Source organism: Dermacentor silvarum, chromosome 5, assembly GCF_013339745.2.
Source record: "Dermacentor silvarum isolate Dsil-2018 chromosome 5, BIME_Dsil_1.4, whole genome shotgun sequence".
NCBI classification, from domain to species: Eukaryota; Metazoa; Arthropoda; class Arachnida; order Ixodida; family Ixodidae; genus Dermacentor; species Dermacentor silvarum.
Genome location: NC_051158.1, coordinates 25,608,189 through 25,627,747, shown reverse-complemented (window position 1 = coordinate 25,627,747; position 19,559 = coordinate 25,608,189). Strand labels below are relative to the sequence as shown.

The 19,559-nt window shown below is 44.9% G+C and overlaps 2 protein-coding genes, 1 long non-coding RNA gene and 1 pseudogene across 3 annotated transcripts; 2 read left to right on the top strand and 2 right to left on the bottom strand.

Moving 5' to 3' along the window:
• Positions 1 to 329: 329 nt before the first annotated feature.
• LOC119453115 (uncharacterized) lies at positions 330 to 8,532 on the bottom strand. The gene is made up of 8 exons (XR_005192209.2): positions 7,547 to 8,532; positions 6,733 to 6,874; positions 6,421 to 6,549; positions 6,210 to 6,330; positions 6,019 to 6,055; positions 4,722 to 4,867; positions 4,485 to 4,636; positions 330 to 3,775 (listed from the first exon to the last, which is right to left on the bottom strand). It is a non-coding gene; the product is annotated as an uncharacterized LOC119453115 (long non-coding RNA).
• An 80-nt stretch (positions 8,533 to 8,612) lies between these two features.
• On the bottom strand, positions 8,613 to 9,210 carry LOC125945565 (uncharacterized; annotated as a pseudogene).
• A 2,438-nt stretch (positions 9,211 to 11,648) lies between these two features.
• On the top strand, positions 11,649 to 12,413 carry LOC119453113 (DNA-directed RNA polymerase III subunit RPC9). The gene has a single exon (XM_037715111.2). It carries the CDS (start codon positions 11,730 to 11,732, stop codon positions 12,195 to 12,197), a length of 468 nt encoding a protein of 155 aa, XP_037571039.1. The 5' UTR covers positions 11,649 to 11,729; the 3' UTR covers positions 12,198 to 12,413.
• Positions 12,414 to 12,642: 229 nt separating this feature from the next.
• Positions 12,643 to 18,022, top strand: LOC119453114 (uncharacterized). Its single transcript, XM_037715113.2, has 4 exons — positions 12,643 to 12,720; positions 14,406 to 14,474; positions 15,867 to 15,938; positions 17,881 to 18,022. Exons 1-4 carry the CDS (start codon positions 12,669 to 12,671, stop codon positions 17,961 to 17,963), a joined length of 276 nt encoding a protein of 91 aa, XP_037571041.1. The 5' UTR covers positions 12,643 to 12,668; the 3' UTR covers positions 17,964 to 18,022.
• The last annotated feature ends 1,537 nt before the right edge of the window (positions 18,023 to 19,559 follow it).

Genomic DNA, 19,559 nt, shown 5'->3' with positions numbered 1-19,559 from the left:
ATCCCTTCGTCCTGCAGTGGACATAAAAAATAGGCTGATAATGATGACATATGTATATATATATATATATATATATATATAAGTCAAGAGATCAATGGGCCAGTTTTTTTGTAGAAGGGCACACATTTGGGCTGGTTGGTTCATGATTACGAGAAGACGAAACAGAGCTGAACAACAGGACGAAGGGAGAGCACAGACATGGGCGCTGACTAACCGTATGTGTTTATTGCTTCAGTCTGTGCTCTCCCTTCGTCCTGTTGTTCAGCTCTGTTTCGTCTTCTCAAGGCCAGTTTTTATTTGAAGAAATGGTGGCACAATGGAGGCGTTGCCGTATACAAAAACTTAGTTTATTTATGCCAACAGTTTTGAGAGTGGAACTCTCTTCGTCAGGATACACAACAATACACCACGTGCGGTGGTTCCCCATGAAAATATAGGTCAATCAGTCACTTTGCCTGTTTATATTAAAATGTCGGGAAAGTGTGTTGTTCAGCCGTGGCAATGACTAGGTTAGTATAAGGTTTGTTTGGGAGGAAGCGTCAAGTACGGATCTTGGTTCGTTGCTTATGTAATTGCGGTTCATGCCACGAGTATGTGCTATGGCATCGTCAATGATGTATTCTAGATAATTTTGGTGCGATAGGGCACGCATTAAATATTTGGTGTGTTTGTCAAATTCCTCGATGTCGGAACAAATTCTGCAGTACCTGTAAGCTTGAGAGTATAGGATGTCCGTTTACAAGGGTAGTGGCTTTCAAAGTGTAGATATTGCTGCCGGACCGTAGGCTTTCTGTAAAGGTTTGTCGACAGGCGGTCGTTTTCCAGTGAAACACTGACGTCCAAGAAGTGGATACTAGTTTTGGAAATTCTATGGGTGAGCTTTATCAATAAGTGGAGCGCATCATAATGCGATAAGAAATTATGGAGGCTTTCTTCATGATGGTTCCACATGAGAAATATGTCAAAGAACCTTTAGAGCGCATTCTTCAAAAAATAGAATTTCAAGAGAAGCCATGAAGACACTCACAACATTCTGGGCCATTCTTGTACCCACTGCAGTGCCGCTGACCTGAAGTGCTTGTCAGTGAATTCAAAACGGTTATGATTTAGTACGAGCCAGAAGAGCGACAAACCCTCACCACCTACATCCGCCGAGGGGCCAGATTTTTCATCTGCGGACACCGTTGCTGCTATTCCATCACGGTGAGGAATGTTTGTGCAAAGAAAGCCGACGTCCATGGTCATCAGAAAGCTATTGACTGGGATGCTGAGGTCAGATATTTCGCTTATGAAGTGGTTTGTGTCCTTCAGGTAAGAGGGGAATATCGCTGGGATGCCTTCTATTAGGTAGTTAATAAATTCCAATACATTTTCCGTTGATGTATTGTTGCTGGATACTATCGGATGGCCTGGACTGCCTGGTGTGTGCATCTTTGGGAGCAGATGAAAGCAACCAGGAACAGAGTGAGCTGCCAACATCGCTTTTAGCATTCTCCTGCTTATTAGTTCAGCCCAACAGAGAGTCAACAGGGTTTCTCTTTTACCATTTTTAAACTCGGAGGTGGGATTGTTGGGAAGCTCCCTGTAGAATTTTGTGTCCAATAGTTGCCATCCCCGTCCTTTAATATAACTCTTTAGTTCAGAGGCTCCTATCTAAAGACACAGGAAAGGAGAAATCCGTTTCTCTTGGCAACCACAGCCCCAAAGTTGATAAAGTTTTTTGCATTTAAAAGAAAAAGTTAATATCTAGTGACTGTAGCAATTAATTTTTAATTTAGGCCGTCAATTTTTTAGTAAATATTGCTGAAAATTCCAAATTTTCAGAAGGTGAAACCATAAAGTTTACAACTATGTAAGTCAGCAATAAAAAATATCACAATTCTGTAAATTGCATATAATAGTACATCTAAAGCAGATAATACTGACGCATTATACATGCATCTTAAACAGACCACTAATATGTGAGTATGACTTTTGCAACACCCTTGTAAACAATGTAACAAAGTCATCTAAGACAAATTTATATATCAAATTGTCCACTTTATATGTCCTAACAGATGCAGTTTACACATCTGTGACACCTGTTTTTTGGCACGCAGCTACAAATTTGTAAACTTAGTGCTTTAATTTTTTTTCGAGCTTACCAATTTATAAAAATTCCTTTTAAAAAATTCAGGTCATGAATAAAAATTCTGCGTCCAACAGACACTACAATTTAACTTTATTTATTAAATGCAACAAATTTCATTAAAATCGGCCCAGTGGTTATCTCAGAAAAGTGTTTCTGCGTTTTACATGTACTTTGAATAGGCAGCATTGGAGTTGGGCCCAAGCTTCTTCTTCTTTCTGGGGTTTTACGTTCCAAAATCAGTTCTGATTATGAGGCACGCCGTAGTGGAGGGCTCCGGATTAATTTTTACCACCTGGGGTTCTTTAACGTGCACGACAACGCAAGCACACGGGCGTTTTTGCATTTCGCCTCCATCGAAACGCGGCCACCGCGGCCGGGATTCAATCCCGCGATAAGCTTAAGCTTCCTCTTAAGCACTCGGACGTGTTAAGAATAACTATGCATCCCCCTTCTGGCTTGTTCGTAATGTTGGCGGCACTGCAGAGCTCTTCGAGTGCCCGCTGTTCTGCATTTGATAAGCTGTTGTGGATTGGCCTGCTTTTGGCATATGCTTCGATTATATCTTTTTTGGAACGCTGATACTACATACATGTCAAGGTGCTCGTTCCTCTGCTCACTTGGATTCCATGATTTGTACGAGCCAAGCAATGTTTTCTTAGCTGAAATTTTTTTCGCAGATGTGGAAGAATACTCAGAGGAGAAGATTATGTGCAAAGTTATCAAGGGTCTGGTAAAGTTCGAATTCATTGAATGTATCAAATGGTGGACGAAATGTCAAGCCCCTCGACAGAAGTTCGAGCTTATCGACTGTTAGCGCTGTACTAGATAAGGCACTTGAGTATCATGTGGAAAGAGATCACTACCTCCAGAGTGCGGGATCGTAATGGGGATACTGCTGCCAGTCGAAATCTTGCTGTTTTTGTTTTCAAACATCTTTACTCTCCTTAGTTATAGTGGGCAGTCAAGTAGGTGTCTGACCATCTTTTGGAAAACAGTTGCTACTTCCGGCATGCAAATTGCTATTCCAGTCAAATTTTTGGTACTTTTCTTTTGAAATTTCTTCTTTTTTTTTTGCCTCATACTTTTTCAGCTCACTTGTTTCATGGTCACCAAGATTCGACAACTATTTCTGTGATGTCTCGGCTACAATTAGTTTGGCGACCTTACGCATACTATGGTCTGCAATGACTTGTGTTAGTTTCAAAGAATCGTCAGTTAAATTTTTTTACACCTCTTTTTTATGCTTACTTGAGAGTGGACGTAGAGGGAGTGCAAGCTAGGCGCAGTCATTTCGGTGCAACTCGGCAAGAGAGGTATTTAGATAACTGTTTGTTGTGTTGCTTATATTGCATATGCTTCACAATTGTTTTTATGACTGATAGATATGACTGAGACCATGTGTGTCTGAGCTGGGGCGAACCTTTTGTGTTCTTGAGTCAGTTCGAAGACACTGCTCTGACTGTCGTTTCTGTGTAGGCGCTCCGCTCCGACTGTTGTAACAGTGCAACGGTGGAAGTGGTGGTTTTCCTGTTGCCAAAATCTCGGGTGGGTCTGTGCGCTGTTCGGCTTTTTTTGGGTGATCAGGGTTGACGTCCTGGGTGGGCATCCGAGGGAACAGTGTCGACTTCCAGGGCGCTGAAGTCCCTTTAAAAAAAAAGTTCAGCCTTAGAAAAAAACACACCTTTTAAAAACAGCACACGTATCCCATTACACTTTTTCTCAAAGAATTATACCGGATTAACTACCCTCATCCAGCCACAGCCTCGCATCCTCAATGAAGCCAACATGGGCACGTCTAGGAAGAGTGGCAGAGTCATGCTCCTGAATGTTAAAATGGCTGGTTTGAGATGTTCACTTGGGTAAAAAAGTAAAATCTGTTCCAGATGCCCAATGCTGCGCACCAGTTGTTTACAGTTGCTTGGGACCATTTCGCTAGGACCTCTAAAGCATGGCATTTTCCACAGCAAGTATTTCCTTCTTGATGCCTGAAATATCATCAAAGGGCCAACACCATCAAATACCATTGTGGACCATCAAAGGGCCACAAAGATTTCTTTGTGCATATTTTTTAAATGGTGTAGTTCTAACTTGTATGCTTGCCTTTGGCAGCATGCCAGCACTCAAAGACATGAACATCTGGGTAGAACTTTTTCAAAAATGCCCAGATGGAGCTGCGCCGGTCAGTTACAATGCTGCTGATACAGCGGTTCAATCACACTAGGAACTCAACCCTTTTTTAAGACATTCGCGTTCCATGTGCACACTGTTGCCAACTTCACTGACCTGTGTAAACATGCATAGATTAACATTCAAATGCAATATGCTGTTATTGAATTAAAAAATTATAATGTACCTGCACAAGCTCTGTATGCAAGATGATGTCGTGGTTAGTGTCCGTCGATGTGCACATCAGATACTTGGCACTGAACCTTGGACAGTCGTATCTGCCACCTCCTGCCAGACTGAGTGGCTGTCCAGAGGCTTCACTTGTTAGGTGCCTCAGTTCTGTCCAAGGTTATATCAGTTGAAAATATAAAGTAACCAGTTAGAGTTAATGAACGCCTTTTCACAGTTGTTAAATTTTTCTCACCTTGTGCACAGATGGAAACCACAGGGTAGCCTGAATGACGAAGTAGAGCTGAAGCTTCGCCACACCAATGGTGAATTGCACCAATGCTAGGCGCAGTGCTTTTTTTTTGGGGGGGGGGGGGCTTGAACTTGTGAACAGGATCGCATCTACATAAATGCGATGACGTACGAAATAAAGAGGCACACATAAATTGCCACATAAATCATAACCTCTGTGACAGAGCGTAACATTTACCAGCAACAAAAAAAAGCACTTTTGCAGAAATCCAAATGGTACACCGCGGTTATAAGCACATCAAGACTAATTGTGATACTTCTGACGTACTGAAATTGTATGCTGCTATACATTAGAGCTAAGCTCCTGTAAAACATTTCATGCTTGTGCGCAAGAGACGCTTTCGTACCCTTAGTGTCGCAACACTGGAGGCAACAAAGTTAGAACCTTCTCGTCACTCAGCATATGCTGCTAAAGAAAGTTGTGCCAATTGATGCAGTTGCATTAGAGCCAAACTACATGTACGCTTGCTGGCATGCCTTCGAATGCGCAGATGGTGCGGGACAGATCGCACGCATCAAATCACGGCGCAAGCATGCATATCTATTCCCGACAGGTACCGGTGCTCAGCTGACTTGTGTTTCCATGCACCTGGCTATGCTGCTACAGCATGGCACAACTAACACTCAGTGAGGCAGGCTTACGTCTTGCATTGATCTAACGACTCTAAAAATAAAACAATTTTTTTAACATTTCAGTATTTCAAAGCACTGTCAATAACAAAGTACGAAACAACGTCTGTCAAAACGGCTATAGTGAGCCAAGTGGGAGAGTCTTTTGTAGATGCAAAGCACCATTTCTTGCGAGGTGCAGCAAATGCAAGGTGTGCCGGGGCGAGCTCTTGCACGCCACCAAGCGTACATGTAGGTTGGCCTTTAGTCAAAAAATGTTTGCCAGCACAGAAAACTGAAAAAAGAAAGGTGGCAGTCAGAAAGTTTTACGTGGCCACTTCTAATTTCTTTTTTAGGTAAAATGCTTCAGGTAATTCAAATATGCATCCAACTGGTCAATCGTTGTGTACTCGTTTCTACATGTCAAGAGAAGTGAGCAAACCAGCAAGAGGATATTGCCAATAGCCTTTCTATTTAGTGATGGCTCGCTTTCGCATGACCATATGTGCTGTAACGGACACATGGCCTTGAGGCGCATAAGGCCTCCATCTTGCTTTTAGCACACTGCATGTCGACTACCAAGTCCTGCAGCAATCAGACGAATGTATGAGGCAGTTTTCAAAGACAATCACCTCTGAAATCGTATCCATGCTTGCAGGCACTTGATGGCTGCAAGAAAAAAAGCTGTGTTGGTTCAACTGTGTATGGCAAAAAGCACACGTGCACGTGAAAAACTCCTTCCACGAACATGCTTGCTTCTGACTGCAAAGCTTTCGTCGTGCGAGTCAATTTCATGCACATTCAAATTTTCATAATCACGTACTGTCACTTGTGTTTCCGTACTCTGGGCAAGGTGAAGTCTAGTCATAGTGTGGTGCTCAATCCATGATTGGTGTGCAACTGCAGACAAGCACTGGCTGAAAGCTACTCATCTGTCTGAGCACCTTAGAAAAAAAAAGGGGGGAAAAAACCCAAAGGTAATAAACAAACGGTATTAAAGACAAAAACAGGAAAATCTGATTTCTGAAACTTACCACAGGTTCTGTGTAGACCTGTTGTCATTGTGGCCTTTTGTGCATAGGCTTTCGTCAAATCCGCTTGCACGTATTTGGACGATGTCTTCGGTTCTTTGTGACCACAAGCCGGGTAGGAAGCAGATTCATCTGGAATAACGGTTATAAACAAGGAACGCACGGAAAATGAACTACAGCAGAAATTCGCCTTCAATTGTATGAACATCTGTGATTCTCCGTTTGTTAAAATTATGAACTAGCTTCCCATGAACTCGCGAATCGCACTTCGCGCGTGGAGACACTGCCGCACATACGGATAGCCATGTCACTTACCGTCACTTCCTGAGCCTTCAATGTCTGTTTCGACAGCGCAAAGGTCAGCCTCTTCTTCAATGTCTTTATCTTGTTCACACTCAAGCGCAGTGATTGCAAGCGCGGTCAAAGCTTGTTCACCTGCCAGAGCACCGTTCAAAATCTAGAAATGACAAACAATAAAATGAGCATAACATATCAACAACTTGTTTGTTCATAAAGCTCCAGTTCATGTAGGAGAAAAAAAGAATCGCCATATCCACGAAGTGAATGATGATGAGTGGGCGAAGCTCCGGACATAATCTGGTAAACCGTGAATCCTCCGTAGATTTTGCCCACTCGATCATCATACAAAGATGTGTCACAGAAACACGGGGGTGTGGTGTGATTATATATACAGTATGTACACAATGTTTTGTTATTTACATATTGATACACTATATATACAATGTTTCATTATTTACACATGGGGTAGATGATGATTTTGTTCAGGAACTCTACGGACCACAAGGAGGGGGTTCCCCTGATTCTGTTTTAGTCATATATGACGTTAAGTTCAGGTTAACATTTCCCTTTGAGTATAACGGCATGGTGGTCCATAAAGTACAAACCCAAGGGATTGCGAATTGGATGTAGTCTAAAGTTCGAGAAGGCGATGTCTATACAAGTTCCCCTGATGGTGGTGGGACGTTTGTATTCATATGAAATGCACCAGAGATCGTAGCGGGACATCATGTGTTGGACTAGCCAGTCGTCGCTCATGATGTCCATGTTAAAGTCTCCGGTGAGCACGAAGGAGCCGTGTTTGTATTCAGTTTCATATTGCAAGCATCACCTTCTCGATGTACGTGACGATGTTTCCCTTGGACAGGTTAGGTGCCAGGTACATATTCTTGACGACGATCCCGTTGGAGAGCTTCACGGCGGCGTGCTCCCCGTTGCGGATCTGGTTGGTGAGCGGTAGGTGGAGATCCTCCGCTGTATCTGGCAGCTTGACGTAGATTCCAACACCGCCGGCCGGACGCTTTGCTTATTCGGTGCAGACGATTGGAATGAATTCATTGATGTACATGTTTCCAGAGTTCCACAGTCTCCGTGAAGCAGAGTACGTCGGCCGCGGTCAGTATGGGATCTCTCTCAATGTCTTTTGCATGGGCACGGAGAGATCGGGTGTTGAGTAGGACGTGGGTAAACTCGGTCGAGTGGTCGACGTCTTCTTGCAAGGCTCGAAGGTACCATTGTGTAAGCGTCAGCAACCTGTGCTGCTCGAGACGTCGAAACTCACTGAGCATACCCTTGTCTTCATCGCTGTCCTTGTGATGGAAGCGATGGTCTCCCTTAGCGTTGGTCAGGTATAGGTTGTTGACGTTGGTGCAGCGGCTGAGAGCAACGTACACGAGCTTCTGCGGGCGCGTCTTGCTGTACTCATACACGATGGACGAGTACGTTCCTCTCTGCGACTTGTGTACCGTTATGGCCCTGGCCGGCACGAGGGGGAACTGTCTTCGTTTGCACGCAACGCCCGTCTTGCGGTCGGAGACGAGCGAGCTTCCCCGTCATGGGCACATCGAACTGCAGCCACAGCCCCCCTCCCCCCCCCCCATTTCGGGAAGAATGCGTCTTCATCTTCTTCATGCAGCACTCCTCGTTCGCACACCTTGAGAGTTCCCACCGCCCCGTTGACGTGTGCTTGCAACGGGTCTTCGAGGTCCGTAACCTCCGGCGTCGTCTCGATCTCGTCGCACTTTACATCGTCGCCGTTTTCTTCTAACTGCACAAGGCGACTGCAATAAATCTTTATCTTGAGATATTTGTAAAGCGGAGAATTAAAGGGAAAATGAGACATCCACTCAAATGTAGCATTTGCTACAAAGGAGCATTTGCTACATTTGGGTGGATGTCTCATTCTCACTTTAATTCTCTCCACCTAGCGGGTTTCCGCTGAACTATTACGTCAAAGCGGAGAATGTTCTAGACGTTTTAGCCACTCGTGCACGTGGCGTTTCTTGACGAGTCCTTTCTTGTAGGAAGGTTTGTTAACAAGCCGCCACTTGAGGTGCACGTCGAAGGCCGCGTCGTCGGGGATGTTTCGCGGCAGGCACTGCACGGTGTTGGGCACGTTGATGGGTATGTTGACTACTTGGCCCTTGATGCCGTACTGACCGCTGCCGTGAGTCAAATGCCTGGCGCTCATAAAGGGTAGGCGAGGAGCGATCAGGCCTTCTTCCACGGGGTTGAGTGCGAGCAGGTGATCCGGTTTGGGCGGGTAGCGGTACCCGTATGTGACACTCATCACGGGACTTTGCCCGCCACCAAAGAGTCTTTGCAAGTAGAGCACACTTTGTAATCACTGTGGTCTTCTTGACTGGTGGTGGCAAATTCCCGCTGTAGAACAGCGATGGCGTTGGCGCGGGACTGCTCGTTTAAGTTATGGGGTTTTACGTGCCAAAACCACGATCTAATTACAGTGATGCTACTGCGGACTTCTGATTTGGAGCAATTTTTGGAGCCCCAGAAATTTCATTTTGGAGCACTTTGGAGCAGGCAATTTGGGAGCAGCTCATTTTTTTCACATCCTGAAGTATTTTGAAAAAGCGAGTTGCAATTTACATTCAAAGACGACTAATTGGTACGCTCTTAGAGAAGCTGGGTAAACATTTCCATCCACTGCAGATATCGAGGAGAAAAAAATGCTTTTCGACACACGCACACAAATTGATATTGTTTGATATATTGCTAGTTTTCCCAGATGTCATTCCGTATATCCAGAAACAGAAATGTTGGACACATTGGCGGCATGCAGTTATTATAATCGCATGTCATGCTGCGCTTCAAACAAGCTATACTAGCTGCGTTTCCGGAGTAAATAACGTCCGCCGATGAATCGTCAACTGACCTTGCAGCAACGAGCTTCAGCAGAAACTGCACTATGCCGTCGAACCGCCTTGCAAGGCAGACGCCACATTGGCGCCGTATGTGGCACTGTGGCTTAATCGGGATGCATGCGCTAGTGCTGTTTCGTCTCCTGTTCGCAACTAAGGTTGCAACCAAGGAGGTTGGTTGCAACTAAGGCTCGCTCTATCGTCACGTTGCAATTCCCCGGTGGTGCAATTGTCGGCGATAGACGCCGTCAAATCTGAGACTGTTTGGCACAGTAAATCCCATTTGGCGCACTTTGGCGCATTTGGCGCAGGAGTGGAATCACTGTGATTATGAGGCACACTGTAGTGGGGGACTCCAGAAATTGGGACCACCTGGGGTTCTTTAAGGTGCACCTAAATCTAAGTACACGGGTGTTTTCGCATTTCGCCCCCATCGAAATGCGGCCGCCGTGGCCGGGATTCGATCCCGCGACTTCGTGCTCAGCAGCCCAACACCATGGCCACTGAGCAACCACGGCGGGTGGGACTGCTCGTTTCTGATGGTTGAGAATGTGGTCGTCAGGTTGTTGTCGAACCACAAGCGGTCGCATACCTTGCAGCTGTGGCCGAAACGGCGATCTAGGAAATCGCGCTTAACATCGGCGCGCGACCGCTGCAGGCGTTTTGCAGCAGCTTCCCGCGACCGCGCCGCCTCAGGATCCGCTTGCCGACGTTTCCGTCTCGCATCGGCTTCGCGGGCTCTCAGCTCCGGGTCCGCTTCTCTTTGTGCCCGTTTCGCTTCGGCTGCGCGGGCCCTCGCCGCCTCTGGATCGGTGGTGGCTTGTGCTTGCTGCCGGTGCTGACGTCTCGCTTCGGCCTCGCGGGCCCTCAGCTCCGGGTCCGCTTGTCGACGAGCCCGCACCGCTTCCGCTTCGCGAGCTCTCACCGCGGGGTTTTGACGGCGAGCGCGCGCTGCAGCCGCTTTGCGAGCCCTCCGCTCCGCTGCCGCCTTGTCTTCTTCGGTGTTCATAGTAGCAGGGTAGCAGTATCGAAGCGCATTGAGTGTCGACCGGCGAAAGAGAAAGGAAGCGCGCCAAGAGCCAGTGGAGCGAGAGCACAGCTGCGCCTCCAGCGGGAGCGGCGAGTACTATAGCGTGGTTACAACGGCGCGACGGGGGACAAGTCTCGACCATATGTCTCGGCTCTAAGGAGCTTCGCCCCTAAAAGAATACCTCAGCTCGCGGTCGCCTCCCTATCTCCGGCGAAGACTCCTCGATGCTGCGATTGTAGCTGAAGGCGGAAGGCACCGAGCCGTGCTTGAGAACCCTCTTCATTTTGCACGGCGCTTCCACAGCCAAACTTGGATTGTACACGAAATCGTCTTTCTTGAAGTGTGCCGAACATAGCATACTACTTCTCGTCGGCTGCCAGTTTTCGCGCCGCATCGCAAGCACCCACAGCTTTCGCACTTCTTGGTTTCTTGGAAACATGTGAAAGCTAGTTCCAGGCGTCGAGTACGTGTTCGAGCACCCGACGGCCACGCAACGCGTCGGCATATTTGCAACAACTCAAATTACGAGGCAAGATCTCAAGGCTCAAACGAGCGCAACGAGAAAGCACGCCGAGAAAGCAAACATTCAGCCGATCGAGTGATACACCTGCTGATTCCTCACTGGGAAGTGAACTTTAGCGAAGTGAGGGATCAGCAGATGTGTACGGTTAGAGTGTACTCTAGTTCGGTTCCGGAACTTTCGCCATATTTGCATCACTACCGCTCACCGCCAGGTGCTCGCGTCGTCTGTATGGTCTGCATACCATGGTCTGCGTAGGCGCTGTCAAGATTTGGGCCAAATTTGAACAGCATTTATTTGTTACACCGAACAAAAGGAATGCAATTATACATCATCACTCATCGTACCACGATGACGAAACGAAACGTTTCAAGCGACAATCTCAGAGGCTGCGCGTCACTGTAGCGGGCGCGCGCAGATGGCGCTTTTCGTCACTCTATTCAAAAATATTGCAAGAAGGCAAGCGATGTTGTCGTGTCTAGTTTATCTGCTATTACTCTAGCCATTGCTCTAGCAGAAAATAGCACAACACGTACGGCTACGCACGGTGGTAGCACACGAGGACGCCGCTGTTGTGAAGCGCGCGATGAAGATAATCAAGGAAAACTCCGCCTTCCTCAGTAACTTCGAGGTGCTCAAACTGCTCAAAGACTTGCAAAGCGACAAGAAGGCTTCGGTGAGCGGCGGAGGCAAGGCGGCCGCTCGGACGGTGCCCAACCTGGCCACAGTGTCGTACGAGACGATCACCTACCTCGAAGAAACCGCGTGCGTTCGACAGACCGACCAGCACATCGAAGACTTCCTCCGACAGATAACCGCGCTGCCTTTCAAGCTGACCAAGATCGAAAAACTGCAACTCATCAACCACAGGCCGACCTCGCCAGTAGAAATTCAGCTACTCATCGAGGAAAGCGAGGAGCGGCTGTCCGAAGCAGACGTGGCCACCATTCTGGAGCTCGTAGAACGCACGCTGCCTCCTATTAAGGACGAGGAGCCCGAGAAAGAAGGCCAGGAAGGCGAAGAAGGCGACGAGGAATCGATGCAGTGCGAATGACGCGCAGGCGTGCGGATGTGAGTGCGAGAGTGTGTTTGTGAATGCCGGTGACGCAACCTGCCAGACTGCGATTTTGAAGGACGCAGTGGATCGCAGTCATCGTTTATATCTTGTTTGTTTCGTTTGCCCCGAAAAAATTGGTGGCGTGGAACGTTTTGTACAGTGCGAGCGGTCTGCGTGGAAAGATCAGATCCTGTCATTAAATATTCGTCTGTCTGCGCCTCTTTTTCTTTTGTTTTAGTACGCCAGCCTTAATTGGGCGCGGGTCGACTGAAGGGCTAGTGTCAAAGCCGCGATCAAAACTACGGTCGCCCATCGCAGTAATAACAAAACGTGTCTAAATACTGCGCAAAACATGCCAAAATAGCTTTGCAAGCAAACGCACGCGTGCGCGCAAACTGGATTGGATTGGCTTAGGTTGTATATGGAAACTATGGGGCCGATCAGCTGTCGCTAGCCAAGCCAAATCAGATGAGCAGACAGTTTGGTGGGAGAAGGTCAAGCGACTGCACGATGGGGCTCTGTACGCAAATTTTGCTTTATTTGCATGGAGTGTTATTCTGTTCTTGAGGAACGCACGAAATGTGTTCTACCGACTTTGACTGCGACCCGAGGGAGCTTATTATTGCGCCGGCACCAGCACACGCCGACTGTAATTAGCAGTGGCCAGCTCGCGTCGCTTTCGTTTGCCGGGGGATTCGGCATTTTCTTGATTTTCTACTTTTTTTATATTGTGATACATAGGGATTTTAACGTGTGATAACTCCTTCAGATACCCGACTTTCATTCTTGACGAGTGACTTTTGCTGTACTACTTTCCGAACGGTGCATAGTATCAAGTGTGCGGTTCACTAGCGCAGGTTGTCCAAGAAAGCGTTATATATTGTTTCTCAAGTGTTGGTGCAATGCATAACAGTTAAATCTCGGTAATTCATGCATAGTAGTGCAATATTTAGAATATGCAGCTCCGACGAGACTTATTTCCAGCAGTACAGCCGAAAACCAAATTGATGTGGCGAATGAGACATGCAGTGTGCTACCATTCAATATTTAAAGAAAAGAAATGCGCTTAAAAATGGCAGAACATAATTTTTACAACTAAAGTCAAGTTTACCTATGGTTAAATAGACAAGTAAGCTTGTTTCGGTCGCGTAATTTGAATGGCGTGGCTACTGAAATACAGGCACATTAACACCTTCAGCAAAGTATTATGCTCGATTGTTCCTAACACCTCCAGATATATATATATATATCCCCCTCTGGAAATACGGTGCAATCTTAGCAGAAAAATAAAATTGGGACTTGTCAAAAATTAACCGATTACATTGACCTCTTTAGGTGACACGCCATAATATGAAAAGGACTCAAATGTTTGTTGCTGGTAGATGCCCCGGTTGTTCTTGAGTTGAGGACCTTGTGATGCAAGAAACACAAATCAACTGCAGTGATACTAAGCAACACAAACGTTTTGTCAAACATCGTAGTGCAACTCTTAAAATATCACTTGCATTAATCATCATACTAAAGTGACTTGTAACATTGTTTTCGGTTAGCAGAGGGTTACTTTAAAATTCAGCGATATGTTCAAGATTTTCTTGTTCTTATTGTCACTAGCCAAACATTCAAAAGCATGTTGCATGTCCATATGGAGACATTGTGACCGAGAGGGCATAAGGTCACATTTCGAGAAAAACAGCACCGCAACAGCACCAAAGACGAAAAAACACGGCCACTGCTATAGGAATGCGTGATTGTTATCTGCTACCCTTTCCTTAAATTTCACTATCTGCTTAATCGCCAGTGTAATCCCAAGTGAAAATCTGAAGCTTCCGAAACTAGGAATCCATGTATAATGCAAGAAATAGTTTGTTTGTTCAGCCTTATAAGTTGTCTAGATAAAGTCTCTCAGCATCGTTACTGATTTCCGTGATTGTACGTGCGCAAGGTATATTGCAAATGGGCAGTTCGCGACATCGGTAATGCTATGCTGAAGTACTCACAATTTTGTTCTGGCTTATGGGGTCACAAATATGAGTGCCAGCTTCAATCATTCTCATATAGTTGTCTAAATAAAGTGCTGCGTCATGTTCAGCAAGCGTGTAGTCCCTAAACACTATACCAGGCTTGAACGAATGAGACTGATAAAGCATGCATCTTAGTGCGAACTCTGCTAACGATGATGTCACATCCCTCCCACATTTCCCGCAGTCTCCTTCATCGGACGTATGTGGGCGAATTATCCCGAGCACGTAATCGGGACTGCCGTGGTGCTTGCAAGTAAGTTGATCCCATGACGCATCGCCATTTCATATACAAATTGTGCGATTTGGTAATTATTTCCTAACCATAAATGGCAACCTAAGAGGAAGCTTTAGCTCAGGGACACCTATCTAAACACAGCAATGGAGAAATTGTTTCTCTTGGCAACCACTGCAGCATATTTGACGAGGTTTGTTACACTTAAAGGACACAATTTAAATCTAGTGACTGTAGGAAATGGATCTTTTATTAGGCCAATTAAAAAATTTTGAAAATTTGAAAGAAAAAAAGAAAAAAAATATACAATTCTGTAACTCGGCAATATAAAAAGGATATCGTGATTCTCTAAACTGAACTTGTAATACATCTAAAGCGGACAAAATTGAAGTATTAATAAACTGCTCTGAAATATACCACTCATATGAGAGTAGGAGTTTTGTAAAACCCCGGTAAACATTGCAAAAATTTTTCCATAAACTAGATTTGTGTGTCACATCTGTCCGCTTGAGATTCTCCAACAGATGCCGTTCACAGAACTGTGATGTCAGCTTTAGGTGCCGAGTTATGGCTTTGTAAACTCCATGCTTCTTTACACTTGCCAATTACCAATTGCTATTTGGTAATTTTGTTTAAAAAATTTGAGGTCAAAATCAAAAAATTCTGCTGCCTAGAATCACTAATTCAGCTTTCTATATCAAATGCGACAAATTTCATTCAGATCGGTCCAGCAGTTGTTTCATAAAAGCAGTTCTGAATACTGCATGCATTTGGATATGGAAATTGGAGTTGGCCCAGTGCTACAGCTTCCTCTTAACCGACTTTCTTAAAGGCACACTAGACTGCAAAACTTTATGGAGTAAGGGGTCTGAGAAAAAGTTGAACTACCTAGCACTTTGTGGTTGTGGCCAGTAAAACTACGCATTACTGAGTAATTTGCATATACCAGTACAAGTTGGGAATTCGAATTCCAGGCTACAGACATATTCGGCCTTTTTCTCGGATCCCACGGTCCATAAACTTTTGCATTTGAGTGTGCCTACCAGTACAGCTGAAACTGAGAATCCAAGAACTGCAGTGAGTGATGGAAAGAAAAAATTATATGCGTAATGTCACGAGACAGGAAGATAGTGCTGTGGACTAAAATGCAAACAGGTGTAGCTGGTATTCTAGTTGAGTTAATATTAAGAGGAAGCTCTAACTCGGGCCCAGCTCCGATGCCACCTATTCAAATATACATGTAAAACGGAGATACTCTTTTGTTGGACAATCCCTGAACCAATTTGAATGAAATTTGTTGTAGTATTTAAGAAACTAAGTTCAACTCTACTGTGTAGGAAGCAGAATTATCTTTTTGGATGGTAATAGACATGATGGTGATGACAAGAACATGCCATTTTGCTTGTGTTGCAGTGACCCCGTTCGGTCTACGAGCTGCGTACAAAACGCACCACAGGCCCTGGTACTACAGGACAGAATACACAGGTGCGGACAGAGAACCTAGTTGAATATGATGCAAAAAGGCAGTAAACTTACCCGAGATCAGGCGCTTTGCATTGCTAATTATTGTGGTGAAGTATCGCATGAAGAATAAAAAATTGAAAAGAATTATGAAGGCGGTAAGAGATACCAATACATAATTTACAATTCATGTAAAATCATTTGTTTATGCGACTTCTGTAAAAGGAAGTTCACAAATAGTTGGCAAAGCTTAGAGCAGCATATGTCAAATCTCCCCACTTTTTATTTGCCGTAGAAGTAATGTCTGCATCTTCAGATAACACACCTGAACAGACCAAATTGTGCTTTCAGGGCAATTAAAAAAAAAAAAAGAAACTTTGCTAGCTAAAAAGATACAAATAAAGTACCACATACGTCAAACCCACCTGAATTTGTGCTTGATATACACTTTCATGGCCGAAAAACCAAGAAAGTGGGACAATAAAAAGTGAATAGAACGAGTCTGTGTCCTATTTACTGCCCAGTCTTAAAAATTTTTTTTTTATATGTTAGAAACATGGTACATCTGATGTAATGCAACTATTTACACACCATGCTGTAGGCTGTAAACTTTGGCATACGAGCGTTTGACAGGACAAACGCAAACAAGTATTTGAAGCTGTTCGACAATATTTCCACTGGAGCACGAGGTCGAGGGATCGAATCCCGGTGGCATTTGTGATGGAGGCGAAATGTAAAAACACCCGTGTGCTTACGTTGTAGTGCACATTAAAGAACTCCAGGTGGTCAAAAAGAAATCCGGAGCCCTCCACTATGGCGTGCCTCATAATCGGAACTGGTTTTTGCAAGTAAAACTCCAGACAGAAGGAATATTTCCAGTATGCAGCTGGAGACTTTGTCGGTCACAGAAACATGCAATAGCCCTTCACAACAACAAAAATTTTTCTGCATTTTTTTTTTGTCTCATTATCGTAGAGGAGTTGCAAACAACAGTGTGGCAAGCCTTCAGAGACGTTCAGAATCGGCGTGACCCATCATACTATGCCACACCGACTGCGGTGCCAGTTATTCCAGTGGTGGTGCTCGCCCCCAATGGTTTTGTAGTTGCATCCACAAAAAAAGCCAGCAAGACATCCAAATGCAAGCGCATTAACTGCTGTCCGAAAGGGCTACGCGGTCTTTCTTTCCAGTCTTTGCCTTCACTTTTATTCATTTTCTTGTTATGGCCGATTGTTCATGGTACAATTAACTGATACCTCAAATCCTATATGTTAACTTCAGTTACAATTATCAATGTTTCACAAGTGACAAGCTTTTCAATGTGATACTAGAGTGGAGATAGGAGCTTTAACTTTGCCGAGGGCATCAAAGTACTTATAACACTGCTGTTTGGACGACAATGCATCACATGGTTACTATGCACGTTTCACACCTAAATATACACTACACACTACCAAAAATGAAGCGTTTTTGCACTTTACTGTCAATCTCCGAGATTTATGATTAACAAGTGTTCTTCAGGAGGCACCAGTATGCGACTTAACATAGAATAGCAGCACAATAGCTGTTGAGAATTCAGTTTTTTGTAATATGTTTGACACGATTGTGTTCATAATGTGTGAAGTTCTTCTATTTGTGTATCCGGTTATTTTTGCAGGTTATGCAGGCAAATATTTTTACATTTTCCCCTTTTCGGAGGGTTGAGATGCGACGTTGCAGGTTACGTGCGTGAAAAATTTGCCTGCTGCCTTGCTTGCCAGCTATGAGGAAGCTTATCTCGCAGAAAGTCTTTCTTCTAACTGAAGTTTGTAACATTTTCAGTATTTGCCAGCTTTGTCCGACAGAGCAAGAGATCGCCGATTAACATTACTTGAATGCTTTTGCAAAGAAGCGAAACACTGAAACGCTCTCGCCTCTCACGTCTTTTACGGCTGTTATTTACTCGGTGTTGTCCATATCCTTGCAGTTATCAGGGATGATGACCCGTACGCAAAGGTTCTGGAGGAAGCCTACAAGGACTTTGTTCCCCACAAGCTTCCCAAAGCCTAATGCACCAGCGTAGAATCCTTGGCTCATCTCTGTAATAAATAAAAGCTTCGTGTTATGTTTCATGTTTTCCAATTGGTTTTTTTTTTTTCCTTTTTACTTTGCTAGACTGAAATCGTGTCTGAATGGTGACTTGGGATGCTTTAAGAGGTCAGTGTTTATGGCGTTCTGTTGCCAAGCACAAGTTCGATTCTTAGCTACGGCAGCCACATTCATAGGGGATATAATGCAAATGCTCTCGGGGTAGTGAGCCCAGGGGAACAACACATTGGACCTACATAACAGATTCGAGAATGCTGCCCGCTATTGCTGGACTGTGTAAGTGATTTACATTATTTGTGTTCTCTTTCTCTTAACACCTTCCCCACCTTGCAGTGTGATTGGCAAGAGGTGGTATTCTTGGACGATCAGGTTCGGGGATATTTTCACTTTCCGGGTTTATGCGTGATTAGCACTGGGTGTGTTTGCGTAGACTTGTGGCAGCTGTTCCTGGCACTGCGAGAAGACTTGTGTGGCACTGTGCCAAGATTGGTGTCTGCTTGTAGATGGCGCTGGTCATGCAAAGCACTCGTTAAGGTATTTCCAAAAGTGATAATCCGAGAATGAGGCTCCTGAACTATCTCCGGTTAACCTCGCTGTCTTTCTATGCCACTTTTTCTCTCTCTCTTAAACCTAATCAATCTTACTTTAACATGGGAATGCTAAAAGCAAGCGTGAAAGTAGTCATTCTTTCAAAAGAATGTTATTAATGCCTTGCTTCTTCTGCGAGTATGGCTTTAGCAGACGAGAAAGCCGCAATCGAGAGACGAGACGTGCTGCCACCGTGAAATCGTAGAAATACCTCGCGATGACGTCTGGTGTGCTGTTGAGACGATCCACTGGTCTTCGAGGCAGCATACCAATCTCTACATTAAAGAAAATGCACACAGCTGCCCTGTAAACGCCAATCGCACTGGCATGACTGTGCAGTACTCTTGGTTGATCACTTTGAGCAAACGTTAATCGGTTAAGCCAGCCGAAAGAATGCCCATCGCTGTAGTGAGGCATCGTTCCAGACACCTTTTCATGCAAATGTGAAAACATTCAAGGAAGTGATCAAATGAAAATAGAGCCTCAGTAAAGAAGTTTACAGTCTACTTCCGTTAATTTCACCCTGACGGGACCAAGGAAATTGATTGAATTGTCTGACGAGTCGAATTGAACAAGATGCAAGGACAGCGGCAAAGCACACCCCTCGATTTATTTGGCACTCCCTAACCAAATGCGTGCGCACTTTCTTCGTTTCCAAAGTAGAAAACTAACATAAAAATAACATTAAAGCTCCTAAACAAAGTGGAAACCTAACACGTACCAAATACTTTTGCAAGAAAAATGGGCAAGGGTTTAATATGTGTGCCCAATGATGGCCGGTTTCCTAAGGTCAGGTTTGCTGCAATACATTATGCGGTAAAGCATACGAATGCCTTGAAGGCAGTTTTGGTGGTTTCATATCCAAGTGCACCATGCGGGCAATTTTCAGGCTAAACTTGAAAAAAAGAAAAAAGGGACGTGTTATAATCGGGTAAATACCGTAATCAGACATTGAGCTACGGTTATTGC